General features: G+C 26.5%; 1 protein-coding gene across 1 annotated transcript in view; it reads right to left on the reverse strand.

Moving 5' to 3' along the window:
- Window positions 1-12,581: 12,581 nt before the first annotated feature.
- Window positions 12,582-18,995, reverse strand: part of LOC142330983 (uncharacterized) — a 167,249-nt gene continuing 160,835 nt past the window's right edge. Inside the window, exons 2-4 of the mRNA XM_075376478.1 lie at window positions 16,082-16,301; window positions 14,449-14,550; window positions 12,582-12,933 (exon numbers count right to left, since the gene is read on the reverse strand). Of these exons, the coding sequence (XP_075232593.1) occupies window positions 12,866-12,933; window positions 14,449-14,550; window positions 16,082-16,280 (369 nt within the window). The 5' untranslated portion in view covers window positions 16,281-16,301 and the 3' untranslated portion in view covers window positions 12,582-12,865. The remainder of the gene's footprint in view (window positions 12,934-14,448; window positions 14,551-16,081; window positions 16,302-18,995) is intronic.

Raw genomic sequence — 18,995 nt, forward strand, 5'->3', positions numbered from 1 at the left:
TTTCTAAAATGGTTAAAATTCTAGATATATTAACAAAAGCTTAATAAGAACAAAATAAAAACGATAAAACTTGCAATAGTTTATCTCAAACAGTTTTTTCAATTTTTTTATCATGGTTTTTAAATTTTTCACCATTCTTAATGAGGAAAGTGTTTTGAAGACTTTTATTATGTTTTGTAACTTTAGGGGTTCAGCTACATAAATTGATTTTTTGAAAAATATGTAAGAATCAATAAGAGTAAAATCAAGAAGTTAATTAGCTGTAGAAGCAGTAACATAATATCCATTTTTATAAGGGATGATCAGAGATCAAGGACAATTTAAAAACAGGTGCAAAACTGGTTGGAGAGAGCAAAGGACAAAGAGGACAAAGGACGTATTGATTTCCCTAATGTGAAGGCCTTGAGACATTGCAGTTTCCTTTTTTTATGTTTTAGAATCTCAATTGTCACTTTTACAATGTTTATAGGTGTTTGCTTTATCTGCCTTACCATCCCACTCATTTTGTCTTCTGTTCTCTCCTTATCCAACAGGGATATATGTATGCGTGGCTAGTTATTTAATACTTACTAATATTATAATTAGATCTAATATATAATAAGATATCTGAACAACTTAGCAAACAAATTATTTACTACTAAGGTTACAAATTAACTACAAAAAATTAACAGGTTAATATAGACTGGTTGTTGCTGACTAGTACATAGAAATTAGCATATATTTTACATATAAGAGAATGCTTATAGCTAATTTGATATTAAAACGTGATTTACACTCAAAAATGTTACATTCAATATCTATTTCTAAATCATGCTAGACTTGCTTTCATCCAGAAATCCTGGGTTCAAATAATCCCGGTGTTGGCATGGTATTTTCATATACTACAAAAATTAGATTTCTATTTCCCATGCACAAGTTTCATTACTTCCAATGGTGAATTAATTCAGTAAAAAAAGGCTCTCCTTATGTATTCTGTAAATCTAAGTTACTCTACCAGTTTGCTGATCAAAAATAAAGAAGAATAACAAGTTGCTGAAACTGATTTGTTTGAATCTCATCTAGTTATACGATAGAATCTTTATCATTTGTAATTTTAAGCAAATTACAAATTTTAGGGAAATAGATTTACAAATACATTACACCTTATTTGGTTTCTTAATCTCCTAAATAAGTGACCTCACATGACTTCTAAAAAATCACATAGCTATTCTCAAGAATAATAAGCATACTGTGCCACATTTACCAAGAAAATTGAGTAATAAAATGTTTTCCTACTATCTTCGTAATTATATTTGTTCATAAGCGATAAGTTCATACTTTTCACACCAAGGACTGGCATAGAAAAAATCATTACTATCAGCAAAATCACCTTACACAGGTATATATCAAGTGATTAAATGCACTAATGTAAACTGGAAAACTATTGTTAATATACATTATTATATAAAGATTAGTTATAAAAATAAAACTACTTCTTGTCAACATATACCATACTAGTTTACGACTGTTTACATAAACAATATTTTACATAATATGCAACCCACATCAAAATTATTAGAAGGGAAAATTTAATAAAAAAATATAAGTACTCCCAAAAAACTTGTATGAAAAAGAATAGGCATCATTAGTTGCCTATTAAATAATTACATCATTTTAATTCAATCTTAAGTAAACATGAAAACAATAATAACTTTTTAATTAATTATAACCACAAGATATTTTCTTTAAAAAAATCTTCTGCTAATGTTTATTTAAAAAAACTTACTACCAGGTTGAAAATGTGTTTTGTCATGTATAATCCTTTAACATAAATTAAAAATAAATAAAAATTTTATTGAGTTTGGTATCTTCTCCTTTTACTCTCTGGTGAATATAGCTATAATAAATGAGGAAGTTATGGTACCTCATATTGGGTTTTTTTGCAAATCTTTACATTTTAGGGTTCAACTAGTTCATCTACATCACAAAAACAATATGTTTTTGTGTACATATATATGTTGAAAAAAACTTTATTAAAACAAATGTTTCCTACAATGCATATATAAAGAATCTGAAAAACATTTTTTTCAAAAAATCAATCCCCTCCTCTTAAAATAAAAACATATGTTTTTTGTCCTTTTGCTCTATCTCCCTTCGATTTAAATATTTTTCAACAATTTTTTTAAAGTTTATAATTCATATATAGAGTCATCAAGAAATGTTTACAATTTTTTAAAAATTATTTTTGTTTTAAGTATACATTTGTAATTTTATATTTAACATTATAATAACTTACTAAAAATATTAAAAAATTTGATTACCAGAAAACTTTTTGAATGGTGTTAGTACATTTTTGTTATGGTTTATAAAAATCCCTTTCAGCATGCTGGAAGGCAGAGGTAGATTTCACTGGTGCTAAGTAGGGACTAAAAAAGATTTCCACCTTAAAGTTAAGAAAAATTTCAAATTTACTCCATATGACAATGGTTGCACGTGAAAAAGAGTTTCACATGTTTAGCATACACCAAGCCCCGTCTTCTTATAATTCCAGCAAAATTTGGTCATGACTTGCCATTAGGGTTGGTCATATCAAAAATTGTTTCTGACAAAAGTTTTAGGTAATGTTTAAAGGGCTAATGACCACTTTAAACTGACTCGATACTATACCTATTAAGGGAGATGTGACTTTTTTGTCGTCGTGCTCCCATTTTTTCCATCCCTTGGACCAATGGTTGGTGATATCAAAAAACTTTACTTAGATAAGTTTTAGGCCCTTATACAAATAATAATAGGAACTTTAAACGAATTCAATACTTAAAAAGAAAGTTATAGCAATATTTTGTTTTTTTTAAAAAGGCTCCCATTTCCACTCCCATGGTCTGATTTTGCCCGTTAACAAACTTGACCAAGATTTTGGGTCATTATACTTTATGTATCAATTTGAAAGTGATTGGTGGAAAATTATGGTAGTTATTGTGTCCACAAGAATGTGAAACATACATAAACATGAGTATATAAATGTATATATAAACTTTTGAACTGATGGTAGTTTTGGGGTCTGTGGGATGTGAAACGTGAAAATATGTCAAAATTTTCTGGAAGTCGAATCATGGTACCCATTACAATAGATAGCGTTCTTATGAAATCTACCTAAAAAGATTAAATTATTTTATTGTAAAAATAAAAGACAGACCAGTAATGTTTGAAATGCAAAAATTTTTAAGTTTTTTAACAAAAAGTTGATAAATAAGATCTCTGTATTAAATTGGGTGTCATTTTTTATGTTCAACCACTTATTTTTAATGTTATATCAGGGAACTGATGATTCTGGTAAAATAATCACAAAAAATAAATTAAAAAATATATATATTTCAATATCTATTGTATTTTTTATTAACAATGCAAATAAATATTAGGTGCCATAACTATAATTGTTGTCGGTGACCTTACACTAGAAAATGGTAGAGCCATTCTTAAGAATAACAAGTTTCTCATGTCAAGGTTACTAAGGGTAGAGAAGAATACTAAGCCTTTTTTACTAAGCCAAATATTTTGCATTATTACATGTCAGCATTTTAAGGCTGATGAAATACAATAGACGATAGTTGGCTCTGTGATATTTTACACTGTTTACCACAGGCACTGATTGTATAATGAATATCATTACTCTTAGAGAAGGTAAATATTATTAATTTACTTGTACTTAGGATGTTTTACCTGGGTCACAGGGGTAAAAAAGTCTGTAAGAGATAGTGTAGAGAAACAAATTAATGTATCTTTTTCTATGAGATTAATGGATAATATTTTTAAATTCCACTCATCAGGGAAATTAAAAAAATGGTTCTCTATATTATTTAATACTTAAGAGTACTCCTCAATACAAATATGACAAAAAAAAATAATTATGAAAATTATGAAATAAATTGATAAAAAAAATTGGAACTTAATTTTCTTTATTGAAAAAATGGACCATTGAACCCTAAAAGGACCTTGGAATACTGAATCTATTAATATAAACAAGATTTATTAATACAGATATGAATACCAGTACAGTAATTTTTGAAGGATAAAAAATAAAAATTTTTAACAAGTTTGAATTTACTAAAATTACAGTAAATGCTATATATAAAAGTACAGATTTTGTCTTATCAAAAATAGAGTATTAAAAGTAGTAAAATTTTTTATTTTCATTATTTTGTTATTTTTATATATTTGGTGCTTTTTAATAATTAGTTTAATAACATAATTTTATGTAAGGTTATTAATGTTAAAGAAAGACTAGCTTCAATATAATGTAAAAATCGTGAAATATAGTCGTAATTTAACAAAAAAAAAAAACCCACAAAACTACAGTGACTGACTTCTTACATAATGAAACAATATATCTAGTTTGATTATCTCTTTTTAATTTAGTTAGTGAAGCAGCATTGAACATGATCGGACCTGATATAAGCTCTAGTTTTGCGGTCAAGATCAAGGTACTATCACAAAAACTAAACAAACCAATAACTGGAAATAAACCGGTTTCTGAGATTTATGGAGACTTACAAGAATTAATTATTTTTATACTCCTTTATGCCATATGATATCAATAGTTGTTTTATTTAAAATTCTTTTATTTCTGAATACCAAACCATGTTTTAATTCTCATGATTATAAAAAAATTCTACCATCTGTCATATTAACAAATAACCAGTAATTTATTTTAAATTGAAAACATTTATTATTTGTTTCTTTAAAACTTTTTATAATATTATAAAAACAGAAATGTTATGATAAATTATTTCTTTTATTATATTTAAAAAAATTTATTAATAACAAATGATACTAATTAATAAAGTATAAAAATAAATATATTTATAAGTTAAGTTAAAATATTTATTTTCTGATTTAATAAATTTTTTGAAATAAATGTTTTGATACTAAATAGATAAAATTATAAATTATATTCAGAATCATCGATCTTGAGATCAATTCCCATTATGAATAGAAATTTTTTTATCATCATACATATCTATTTTCTTCAGTTCTGTAGGATAAATCAGTAAAGCTATCAATAATTAACTTAAACTTCATTAACATAAATAAAGTGAAAATGAGAAATTTTTAAAAACCATTAATAAAAAATTTGTTAAAATTTAATACTAAATAATAATTTTGATTTTTAAACTGTTATTATTGGTAAGTAATTAGAAAAAAGTATGTATGTAAAATAAATTTAAAAAATAATATTTTTTTATTATTAATAATTAGGCAATAAAAATAATTACAAACTTTCATTTATATATTTATTTATTTGATCCTTTTTTTGGATACTTTTTCTGGATGACGATTGTTTAACAGCTGAAATGGCCGCTAGTTTTAGATTTTATTTAAATTTTTCTGGCATATTCTTGTTTTTCAATTTATTTTAATGACCATTTATCATAACTCTTTGTACCATACCATCATATGTGTATATAAATATTTGAGATAACTTTTCTACCAAACTGCCTTTATCCTGTCTGGTGAAGTGTTTGTCAAATTCAATTAAAAGATGTGATAATATAAAATAATCTTTCGAAAGGTTCTTCTTCAAGCTTTACGAAGATGTTTTTGTAACATTGCAATATATTATCAGTCACCTATCATTCATAAAGGAAATTTTCCTGCTGTCTTCCAATGAATGTTTACTAATGGACCTCTCAATATTCTCGCATGGATGAGATCAACATAACTTAATTATTTGCTGTTTTAGAGTAGATCTGGATTATTTACATAAGACTGCATTATAATATAAAGGTAATATATTATAAATGTCTCTGTTTAAAATAAATAGTTATTAGTATCATGGTATGTAAAAAAATTTGTCCCATTATTCTATATCTATGCTCTCAATACCTAGCAAATATTTATAAGTTATTATAGTAGATTATACATGTTATTATTATTTATATACAAATAAAGTGCTTATGTAATAGTTACTCATTACATTAGATCCAGTCTAATGTAAAAATCATTTATTAAAAAAAAAATATGTTCCCCATAAGTGGAAATTAAACACAAAAAACAATTTTAAATTAAAAAATGTGTAGAGACAAGAGAAGCAATTTTAGCGTTCAGTTTAATAGTAGAAAAAAAATTAAAGAAAAATAAGCCAACACACTTGGCATTTGTAGAGGCTTAGAAAAAGGTATTTGATAACGTAGATCTGAAATAAAATGTTCAGCATTTTAAAAAATTTAGGGTTCAAGTATAGAGATAGAAGAACTGTTAACATTTAAAGGAACCAAACTGCAACAATAGTAATCGAAGAACATTAGAAAGAAGCTGTAATAAAAATGGGAGTCGGACAAGGATGTTACCTATCCCCATTAATGAAAATCTTTACATAGAACTAGAAGGTTCTATGAAATATAATATATATAATAAATATAATATAATATAATTATATTAAAGAAAAATTTAGATCTGGAGTAACAATGCAAGGTGAAAAGATAAAGATGCTACGATTTGCTGATGATATAGTAATTCTAGCTGAAAGTAAGAAGATTTAAAAGAAACAATGAATGGCATGGATGAAGTCCTATGCAAGAACTACCGCATGCTGATGATATAGTAATTCTAGCTGAAAGTAAGAAGATTTAAAAGAAACAATGAATGGCATGGATGAAGTCCTATGCAAGAACTACCGCATGAAAATAAACAAGAATAAAACAAAAGTAATGAAATGTAGTGGAAATAATGTAGATGGACCACTGAATATAAAAAAATAGGAAGAGAAAAGATTGTGGAGGCAGAAAAATTTTGTTATTTGGGAAGTAGAATTACTAAAGATGGATGAAGCAGGAGCGATATAAAATGCCGAATAGCACAGGCAAAACAAGCTTACAGTCAGAAATATAATTTGCTTATGACAAAAATTGATTTAAACGCAGGAAAATATTTTTGAAAGTATACTTTTGGAGTGTAGCTTTATATGGAAGTGAAACTTGGATGATTGAAGTACCTGAGAAGAAAAGATTAGAAGCTTTTGAAATGTAGTGCTATTGGAGAATGTTTAAAATCAGATGGGTGGATAAAGTGACAAATGAAGAAGTGTAGTGGCAAATTGATGAAGAAAGAAGCATTTAGAAAAATATAGCTAAAAGAAGAGACAGACTTATAGGCCACATCTTAAGTGATCCAGAAATAGTCACTTTGATATTGGAGGGAAAGGTAGATGGGAAAAATTGTGCAAGTAAGCAGTATTTGAAATATGTAAAACTAATTGTTAGGGGTGTAGGATGTAGGGGATATACCGAAATGAAACGACTGGCACTAGATAAGGAAACTTGAAGAACTGCGTCAAACCAGTCAAATGACTGAAGACAAAAAAAAAAAATAAAGCAAAAACATAACAAAAACCTATTTTTTAAAACCAATTACATTACTGTAAGATAAACGTTCACATTATCATTGCCCAAACATGATATATTTGTTGGAAATAAAATAATGTTAGAAAATGTTAAAAATTAATTAAAAACTAAAACCCGGCGATGTAAAAATACATCTTAAAAAGGAAAAAACCTGTAACATATGCTGAAAGCAAAATAAAAACCCAAAGATATGTCACATTATTTATCTCAATTAAAGTAAAAAAATTACCATCTTCTTTACGCAAATGGCATAAATTGCTGAAACACACTACAGTAATTCAAATATTTGAATATAAACTGATGGCGCTAAGAAATCGTAAAACATAAGACATCATCATTTTATTATCCCCTACAATAGTTTGCATATTAGCCCGTAGTTTAAACTTGCGATGCAATGCCACATAACAGATACAAACCACAGGGATATGGCACATGTTAGTTGGCAGTCACAGTAAGCATAAAGGGGATCATCTGCCCCCTATTGTCCACTATGTGTACCCTATGTGCAAATAAGGCACACTAGGGCAAATAGAGCACAGTTTATGTCCCGTAAACTGCATATAACATAAGCAGAACAAAGTTAAATAGATTTTTAAGTATAGATAGATAATGTAATATCTATTAATAGATTTTTAATATATAACTTCTAGTATCTCAAGTGATTTACATCCATTATGAGATGAGGACAGCATGTATTACATTAAGTAAAAATTTAATATACCTCTTTCAGTTATAAATTTATTTCACTAGAATAATTTTTTCTCAAAATTTCTTTTGTGTTTAATTCTTTAATGCAGATCCAGTTCTGGAACTACAGTGGCAATCATAAATGACAAACATAGGTATAGAATTACTATTAATGGTATATTTTCTACTTTTGCTGTAACAATATAAATTCTGCAGTTTTCAGAATACAAATGAATTCTTCAGTTTTTCTATTAATTTTCTTAAATTTTTGTTGAGTTTCTTAAAGTATTGTTAAAATTTTCTTAAGAAACTTTTCTTAAAAGTTATTCATCTTTTGGACAATAGGATGTTATTTTTACACGGATTTGAATACTAGATCGTGGATACCGGTGTTCTTTGGTGGTTGGGTTTCAATTAACCACACAACTCAGGTACGGTCGAACTGAGAATATACAAGACTACACTTCATTTACATTCATACATATCATCCTCATTCATCCTCTGAAGAATTATCTAAACGGTAGTTACCGGAGGCTAAACAGGAAAAAGAAAGGATGATAAGCCAATCAGATAAAATTTTCACATTACATTTAGACAAGATAGATCATTCACAAGATCTTCTCAGCCTTTCTTAAAACTGTTTTTTTATTAATTACTGCCATAAAGTAGACCTTGACTGTAAATAAAAAAATTCTTTCAGATGTCCTCCTTTTTTACAGATCATCCTCTAAAATATACACAAAAAAATTCTATCCCCTTATCCTTACTTCATCAAAATCAAAAAAAGGTTACACAGGAATTTAACCAAGTAAATTTGTTGACTTTAATTATTGTTGCAACATTACTGTATTAATGTTTCTACTTTGAAACAAAGGATGTGATAAAAGATGTCTGGAGAGTTGAGTATGAATTAGAACTTGAAGGTTATTGTATTGAATCCTTGATCTCCTCCATAATGTCTACAAATTCATAACCTCATTAAAATTAATAATATAACCTCATTTATTAATATCAATTATTAATATAACCTCATTGAATTGTTATTTCATATTCAAGGATTCATTAAAGTTTTTATTTGACAAATGTATATCTTTCTTTTTGTTTATAACAATTGTAACTTAAATTTTTAGTAAAAAATACTGACAAAAGTTTACTAAACTTTCTGAGAATTTGCATATAATTTAACATTTTTATCTGGGATTATATTGAAAATTATTATTATTCTTACTGATTTTTTATACATTACTTTCTTTCATTTCTTTCAGGCAAAAAAGTTTTCATTTCATTTATTAAAACAGAAAATAAAAAAAATTCTTTTAAATAATGAGAATTTAAAAAAAAGGAAACAAATTATAAAATTCTTTATTTTCCAGTTTAAAACGTTATATAGATAATACAAACATTATATGTTACACAGATCACATCAGGAATAATAGGTTTGCTAGGTGTAACAAAAAGTAATTTCTTCAGTTATTGCCTGGAAGGTTCAAGGGAAATTATGGAAAAGCCTTTGTAAATATTTTTTTATAGATTTGTAAATATTGAGTTCATGTAAAAATTAAACATAGTGTGTCACAGATTGAAGGTTTTCTAATTAATAGTTATTATTTTACTATACACATATTAAACTGGGCGGTAAAACTTGTCATTGTAAATCAGCTGACTTCCATGTTGAAAGTTCAAAGGTTCAGATTCTGATAAAGGTTCAGTAAAAATGATATTTTATAAAGAGTTTTTGAGCAATTTTGTTAGGATTTGAATACTAGATTATGGATACCACTGTTTTTTGGTGATTTGGGATCAATTAAGCACACATCTCAGGAATGGTCAACCTGAGTCTGTTCAAGACTACATGTTTATCAGTACATTTACAGTTACATCCCAGTTTCTAGTGACTTTAATTGTTGGTGCGACTATAAATAAAAAGATATTAAAAAATATAGATAAAAATAATACAAAATGTAATATTACATTTTAAAAGTATGTATGTATATATAAAATATGGCTCAACTTGAAAGACCATATAATAAATGGGTCCTATAATTTTTTATTATTATGTATAATAAATGTTTTACAAAGACGCCAAGCACAACAAATTAAACTGCTTCAAAGGAAAAAATGTAAATATGCAAAAGTTTAATAACTGCTAAATCAGTTATAAAAAATTTATAAAAAAATCAAACCTATGATAAAATAATAGTTTAAATAATTAAGAGTATATTATTCCCTATATTAAATATTTATAAAGTCAATTATCAGTTTTCAATGTAGTTAAAAGAATAAATTGGAAAACATATTACACCCAAAACTGTTTGAATATCTAAAACTAGATGATCATTTTGGTTGTTAAACAAATTATCAATAAACACAGAGAAAAAAATGTATAAAAAAATTAACTTCAGTAAATTAATACAAATAGAGACATTATTACAATAAGTATTATAATCAACAAATGAACAATTCTTATTTCTTATGAAACACTACAAATTAGCATTTATAAAAAATTTCAGTCTGCTGATCTTTTTTTTTTTGATGATAATGAACAATAATCAAAATACCCATTTAGTTTTAAATTTTTATAAGTAGTTTTTAAGCATAATCTTGTTTTTAAATTTATTTTAATAACAATTTAGCTCTTTATTTGTATTTAAATTTCCATTGTTCTTGATTTGTATTAAAAAAAAAGATGATTTAGGTTAAATATTAAATTGTCTCATTGTACAGTAAGAAGAGTTCAAAATTTATATATTTTCAGAGTTTTTAAATTCATTTGTGATTTTTCTGTGAGTAATGTTTTGTTTTGTTTTCTTGTTGAAGACTCCATTGCACCAGTTTTTTAAATTCATGAGTCATCTTTTTCATGTGTGTTTATTTATTTATATTGTGTTTTTTTTTTTTTTTTTTTTAGGAGTGTCAATGAATATGCTATTATATCTATTTGTAGGCGTTACATGTTTTATATAGCATTGATTCTTTCTAAATGATACTCAGATGAACTTAGGTGTTCTTAGGTACCCACTGGGTTGGTCTAGTGGTGAACTTGACATCGCAGATCAGCTGATTTCAAAGTTGAGAGTTCTAAGGTTCAAATCCTAGTAAAGATACTTTTACATGGATTTGAATACTATATCGTAGATACCAGTGTTCTTTGGTGGTTGGGTTTCAATTAACCACACATCTCAGGAATAGTTGACCTGAGACTGTACAAGACTACACTTCATTCATACATATCATCCTCTGAAGTATAAAACCTTATGGTAGTTCCAGAGGCTAAACAGAAAAAAAGGTGTTCTTAGGCGATCGTATTGGTTTATTTACAAAGAACCTTCTGTACAAAGTCATAAAAGTCAACCCTAATATCTCTTCTATTGTTTATAAAAAAGTGAAGTGTTTCAAAGTATAATAATCAGCAGCAGTTTGTTACTACCATCTTGTAATCAACTGCTGTATAAATACCAATTTGTTAATCTGTTTTAGTGAAAATTAACACTTTTTCCTTCATAATTTTTAAACAAGCTTAGAAATTTTCTCAATCAATTTACAGTATTTATGTTAATTTATGAGTTATAAAATAATTTATTCTAGTTTTTTTGTGATATCTAAATAATAAATAGTTAACTGAAGCAGACTTTTGATTTGATTTTGTAAAACACTTGAAGATGATTTTTTCAAGATTAATTGCTTTTCTACGATTTCATTTCTGTTTATATAAAAAATATAAAATACTATTTTAACTTCTAATAATATTATTGTATCGTTGCAAAACCTATATCAATCCTGATTATAAAAAAGGTGCATGAAAATGCTGTAAAATTATTAACTTTTCTTAACAATTAACAGGTAAAGTTTTACATTAGGTGGTTGCATATGAAATTCTGTCTCTACTTTGGTAATTTTGATGTAAAAGCTAAACATATATATGATGCGATCATTTTATTATGCGTTATTTTAACAGTCTCAAAGTAAAAGTTTGCGTAAATTATCATTGCAGACAGGAATATTGTATGGGAGTGCATAAAAGGCCAAAAAGAAATTAGGTCTACATGCATAGCGAATACATTGCGTAGAGGAACTCAAACCCCTCAGACACTGTTAAAAGTATAAGGTACTGCCAGTGGTTTATCAACCAGGTTAAAAGTAATAGGATGGATATACTGGATGTGTTTTTTAGTAATGAGATATATTTTCTCCTTAGCGGTTACATCAGTAGTCAGAACAACAGATACTGATCAACTCAAAATCCATTCATCTTACATGAATCACCACAGAATGTAAGGGTTTCATATGTGATTTCTCAACAACTAATAGTAGGCTCCATTTTTTTTAACAAAATCCTTGACAGTCTGTCATACCAGGATATAATTATGCAATGTGTAGCTCTTCTACAATCTGATGAATATATATATATAAATATATATATATATATATAAATATATATATATATATATATATAATATATAAATATATGTAATAATATACAATCATCCTTAAAAAAATAATAATTTTACAAAGTTTTGAGCAAATAATTTATTAATTCAGCACATATTTAAAAAAAATTATGTACTTAGATAATGTTCACAGAAAAAAAAAATAAATAAAAAAAAAAAATTCATTTTAGCACAAAATAAAAAACAAAACAACATCAAATTATTCATGTAATGTAATTTTGAATGCAATAAAAGAAACCAATAAACATCTAATTCCAAAAGAAACAGAAACACAAATAAAATAACTAACTTTAATTTTGTAATTACCCATAACTGTTACCAAATTTGTAATTACCCAACACCAAATTTATTGTTTTAAGCTTTTAATTCTTTAGGCATCTCAATCACTGGATATGTATAACCAATATATGGGACTGGAGCACCTGAAAAATAAAAACATAATAATTAGTTATATTTATATCAATTAATAAAAAAAAACATTTAATACCAGGGAGTAAAATAACTTCTTTAAAAAAATTGCTCCCTGAATAAAAAATGTTATTTATTTAATGACGCTAAGGAGGGTTACTCTTGCAAAGTTTTGAATTTAAAAAAAACGAATTTAGATTAAGGGCTACAAGACATATCTGTTTCTTCTAATTAACACAGAAATATTGGTGAGACTTAAACTACCATCAGCAACTTGTTAAGACTATATGGTGTGTCATTACTGATAAAAATAAATTATTGTTATCTCTTCATTTGCTCTACTTGCTCAACCATATTGCTGTAGTCACTACAGCAGGTCTCTTAGTTGTAGAAAACACCAAAAATTGCAAATGTACCAGAAAGAAAAACTGTTTCAAATTTTCAATCCTTAGATTAATTAGTGTGGTTCTTACATAATAATGAAATAGGAGAGGGGTTCTACAGAAAGAAATTTTTGCTATTATTAGTGCTCCCAGAAAATGTTGTTTATGATACCTGGAAATTCTTCCACCAGGCTTTATAACAAAATATTTATGTTCCATATCTCTCAGTACCTATTATTGTATAGTTAAGATATGTTGTACCCCATTTAATTCTGATCTATCCTGATCAGGTGCAATCGTCTTCTTCTTTTTTTCCTCATCCTTTCTTCCTTATTTTTTTACAAGTAACATGGAGGAGTTGTTCCACTAGTAGATCTGTGCTAGCATCTTATGGTAGCATTCTGGAAAAACTATCAAAAGTTGCCACCAGAAAATCGTAAAAATTTTATCTTTCTGAAAAAGATAAAACTTTTCCCAAGATGTCACAGTATTAAAAATACAAATAAAAAAAAAGCTCATATAATGAAAGAAATTCCATGACATCTTGCTACATTTAATTATGATAGAAAAGGATGTTTCATAATATCTTGTACTGTTGAATGGGTTACTATCAGAAGTTAACTCTGAAAATAGATGAATAAAATTAAACATTTGGTTAAAAAAATAAAACAAACTGGTATTAGCACATATATTGAGGAATAGTCACAAGTGGAAAGCCAAAAGCTAGTCAGTGAAAGTAAAATGGAAGAAGGAGTTGACTGACTAATAGGAATGCAATAGAGGCTTTATCCAGTAAGCACTCTGTTATATGATTGAATTTTTGTTCAACCTCCTGATAGGAAGACTTTCTTGGAAGGATCTAGGACGCTTCCAAGAAAAGGAAGGATCCGTCGGTATAGTTTGCCCTGCCAAACTACACAGAAGGAACCAAAGTGGCTGACCCTTGAACTTACCCAAGAAAGAAGGAATAAGGTTAGCACTTACAACTTGAAAGTAATTTACTACTTTTTTATTTTGATTTTAAATATATACTGATAATCGTCTAAATACTAAGCCAGTAAAATATGGCCAAAAAATTGCAGTTTCACATAACACATACTTACAAACCATGGTAATTTAAAAGAATATTTTAAATTATTTACTTACCTTGAGGTAAACCCAAATGTGGAGCATGAATTATTGGATGAGCACCATGTGAATATGCTACTGGTGCTGCTAAACCTGATGCAGCTGGATGTACAAAATTCACTGTTGAAAGCAAAATAAGAAATATTTTTAATAAACGCCATAAAAAATTAACATAATATTATAGGAAATGAGTATTAGTGGGATATCTACACTATATTATTATAAATACATCATATATTTAGATATAATATAAATAAAGCTAAACAACATAAAAACTTGGCATGTGTTATCTGAACTTAAAATAACTTTTTATACAACAAAAAGGAAAATGAGTTTTTTTGGATCTTCAGTCTTGAGAGAGGGAAGATGAAGATACTAAACTAAAAATTGGAGCACATTAAACTTAGAAGTTTATTGTGAATACAGAAAAAGCTTTAAAAATTTATTAAAGACCAATGATTAAAAATGTTGACAAAAGGGTGTTCTTCTACATGACACTGAGCAGCTCCATTCATTAATTTGGACAAACGGTCGAGTAGTTCCAGTGGAAGATATTTAATGTTTGAATATAAAAATATTAAATCAACCCCTCCCCACCCAACAGCTCCATCAAGACAAAGGGTAAATGGGTTTTCCACTTCTTCATTTTTGTAATTGAGATAGTAAGTAGCATTATTTCATTACTAATTACATTACTTCTATATCAATGAATTAACTTAGGGAAAAAATTAATAATAGCAAGGTGTGAAACATTGCGATAACTGTTATAATTATTTATTTTCTATAAAAAATCAAGTTTATCTGAATTATATTCCAATTCTAAACTTTATGTTTAATTCTCATTCAAGTTAACCCATAAAGAACAAGTTATACTGTATAGTTAAATTTCTTATGTAATTTTCTTTTCCTGCAATATATTATTTATATAATCACACTATTTATTTAATGTAATGCTTGTTTAGTTAACAGTACCCCCAAAAAAATTTATTCAATTAATATGAGGAGTCTTGAATCTTGAGGGATTTACCTAAAGGTAAGTAAATAATTTATTTTTATTAATTTTTTATGGCCATTTTTCTTATTTATTCAATGAGTTATTTAAGTGGGATTTGGATTTTTATACCTAGATATTCTTCCTGAAATGAATCATTTTGAGGGTATAGTATATGAAAAACTGTAGAACATGAAAAATAATATCACTGAACATTATTACTGTGATGTCCTAAACGATAAACAATAATAAATAAAGATATAAAAAGTAATTTACAAGTATTATATTGAAATTATTTTCTATGTAAAACACATTTCACTTATCATTTCACTTACATCAACATTACTGTTTTATCATAATGAATCAGTTTATTTATAAATTAAGTCAACATTTGATGAACACAGTTTATTTGTTTATTATAATCTAAGTGTACCTACAAATTTACTAACTATAAATTTTATACAGATGGTATTTAATAAAATATTAAAAACACTTTGTTGTAGAAAAACTTCTATGTCAAATTCTCATTTTTTTTATTCAACATGTAACTTGGCATAATAGATAAATTTTATATATATATATATATATATATAAAATACTCATGAATATAAATATTACAATATTTATGTAATTAAATTAATATAATTCAAATAAAATTACCTGGATTCATCGAATTAATAGCATCTATAGGAATTGTCTTTGGTGCTAATATGCCTATTTGGCCACCATGAGTAGGTGCAGGTAAATGTAAACCTCTTGCTTCATGTATGCTATAGGAAAAATTTTCACCATTTACTTCTTGTTTTACTGAAGCTGATGCAGTATCTAATGGAAGTAATGATGCTGTACTTATACACATCAAAAAAAGAAATCCATATACCTGAAACAAAAATAATAAAGATTTTATCTGAATAAAAGTTTTTTTTAATTTTTTTAAAAGCAGTGTTGTATGTCAGGGAATTCATATTCATTGTTTTTTTAAAAGAAAAATTTTACGGTCAGAAAAATTGTTTTCATCAATTTACGTGTCATCATAACTTATATCATTACTTATATAATAACTAAAAAGTACTTATTAAAAATATTGAATCCTTACATTAACAGGTTGCTCCTAAAATATAGTCATATCTTTTGCTAGGATTCTTAGAATTATGTCTCATACAAAATTCAAATTTACAATTGAATAAAAAATTATGATTTTTTTTCATTGTTTTTGATTTTGTTTTATTTCCTTCTTATTATACTGTATTTAATTTTTTAATTATTTTAAACATCTTTCATTATTTATTAACATATTACTTACATGATTAATTTACTTTGTTCTTAAATTCATAGAGGAGATTCTATAATACTGCATATTATTTTATCAAAAAGAGCAACATTGTTGTATCATTATTGCTACATAAATTGTACAGATAGGGAACATTATTATTTGTGTCCTATTGTTCCTAATTAAAACAGAATAGTTTTCTCTGAGAGTGGTGATTTCCAATTTTTGTGTACAGAGTGAAGGTGTCACTTGTAAGGCTAAATATCACTTTATAATATCATTTTGGTGGGTTTTTATACTGAAGTAACTGTATTTGAAGATACAGCACAGTGATGATAATGGAAAAATACTTCATTTATCATTTTATTATTTTTGCGAATGTTAGTTGATTAACTTGCTTTGTCAAGAAAAATTTCTATAAGAATAATTGTATAGTTGTAGAGCTAAATACAATTTGTACTGGGTTTGGCATGTTAATTTACAATTTTATATTTGGCTAAATGAAGAAGGTGGTAATAGGAAACTACTTTGCACCTCACTTCCTTATAAACCTGGGATGGGATGCTTGTTATTCTTTAAAATGGCTGTAATTTTTAGGAATAACATTATGGTTATGATATTTGACATAAATTTATTTATACAGCTATTGCAATTCATATGTGTATATATATATATATATATATATCTACTCTTTCTTCTTAGCCAAATATTTTCTGATAGACAACTTACCACAAAAAAGAAGATATTATGTGTGCATGATTTTGTAATAATTTACAAACTAAATTTCATAAAAAATAATAAAATTTTAATTTGTTAATTGTTATGTAATATAATACCAAAATTTTATGTACTGCAGGTAATTTTTTAAAAAGTTATAAAATGATACTTGTTTTCAGTTTTAAGAATTTCAGATAGTTGATCACCATTTAGGATATATTGTTTATAAGGACAAACAGCAAACAATTTATCGAAGTTAATCTAAAACTGCCAGACAAGTAGTAACATAAGCACAGAAAAAACTTAAACTGAACTTTATATAGGTTTTTTTCAAAAAAAATATTTTGCATTACCAGAAATTTCTATTTTTAATTAATGTGCACCTATTAAGTTAGATATACACATTTTTTTTTTTAAATGGAAAGTACATAAAATTTTATTTCATTAATAACTTCGGATATTTTTCATATTTTTTTCTTTATTGTTATTATTATTGATTGAGTTATTTATTGTAAATTTTTTTACAGAGGTTAATAATTAATAAATCAATATATTTAAATTAAAAAAAAAAGGAGATGAACTCTAATTCGAACCGATACGCCTTCGCCTTGTAAGATCCAAATATTCATTAATTAAACTTTTATTTGGCTATAACCCTAGAACCAATGAAAATAAGTACCACTTATGATATATCGTTGAAAAGCTCTCAATGAGGGCTTATTACTGCGGTTAAAAAAATTAAAAAATCCAAATTTTTTTTTATTTTGGGCTTTTTTTGGACACTTTTGGTCTAGATTGCAGTGAAAAGGAGAGGTGCACAATTAGATGTTACAAGAGTACTAAATCCAAAATTTCAAAATCCTATGGTTAATCGTTTTTGAGTTATGCGATATACAAACATAGGTACGTACAAACGTCACGCCGAGACTAGTCAAAATGGATTCAGGGATGGTCAAAATGGATATTTTCCGTTGAAATCTGGAAACCCAAATTTTTTGTGATCACAATACTTCCTTTACTTCGTACAAGGAAGTAAAAAACGATTGGGAAATATAATTAAACCATCATCGATTTTTCCCGTTATTTGAAACAAGTTTACGTTATCCTATTAGTATTTAATTCACGGTAAAATAAATATTAAGTATTTTTAAAAATAATATAAACCCGGCGGTCATTCTGGAACTGTAGCTTATCACTATACAATGACATTCAAAAGCTTTCATGCGACAAATACACTCTATTCTCGTTAGAGAAAACATGAATAATGAACATAATTACCTTCAAACGAAGCAACTATAATTGCCATTATCTTATATGCTTTTTATGTATCAAGAAATAAGAAAAACTGAGACGTATCCCTTTAATCAAAACCTTTCTGAAGGAAAAATTCTTCCTAGAAATATTTAAAGTTTTGTTTTAATTTCTTTCCGCAGAACATTTCGGCAAGAATAAATCCCCACAAAGTAAACAGAAAAACGGTTTATAAATAAATCAATTTTTTTTATTCAATAATTCTATTTGATAAAATTTTTATTTCTTTAAATTTAATGTTTAAATGTTTTTCATTTTATCCTAGAAAAATTAGAA

This window comes from Lycorma delicatula, chromosome 10 (genome assembly GCF_047948215.1).
Source record: "Lycorma delicatula isolate Av1 chromosome 10, ASM4794821v1, whole genome shotgun sequence".
Lineage (NCBI taxonomy): Eukaryota > Metazoa > Arthropoda > Insecta > Hemiptera > Fulgoridae > Lycorma > Lycorma delicatula.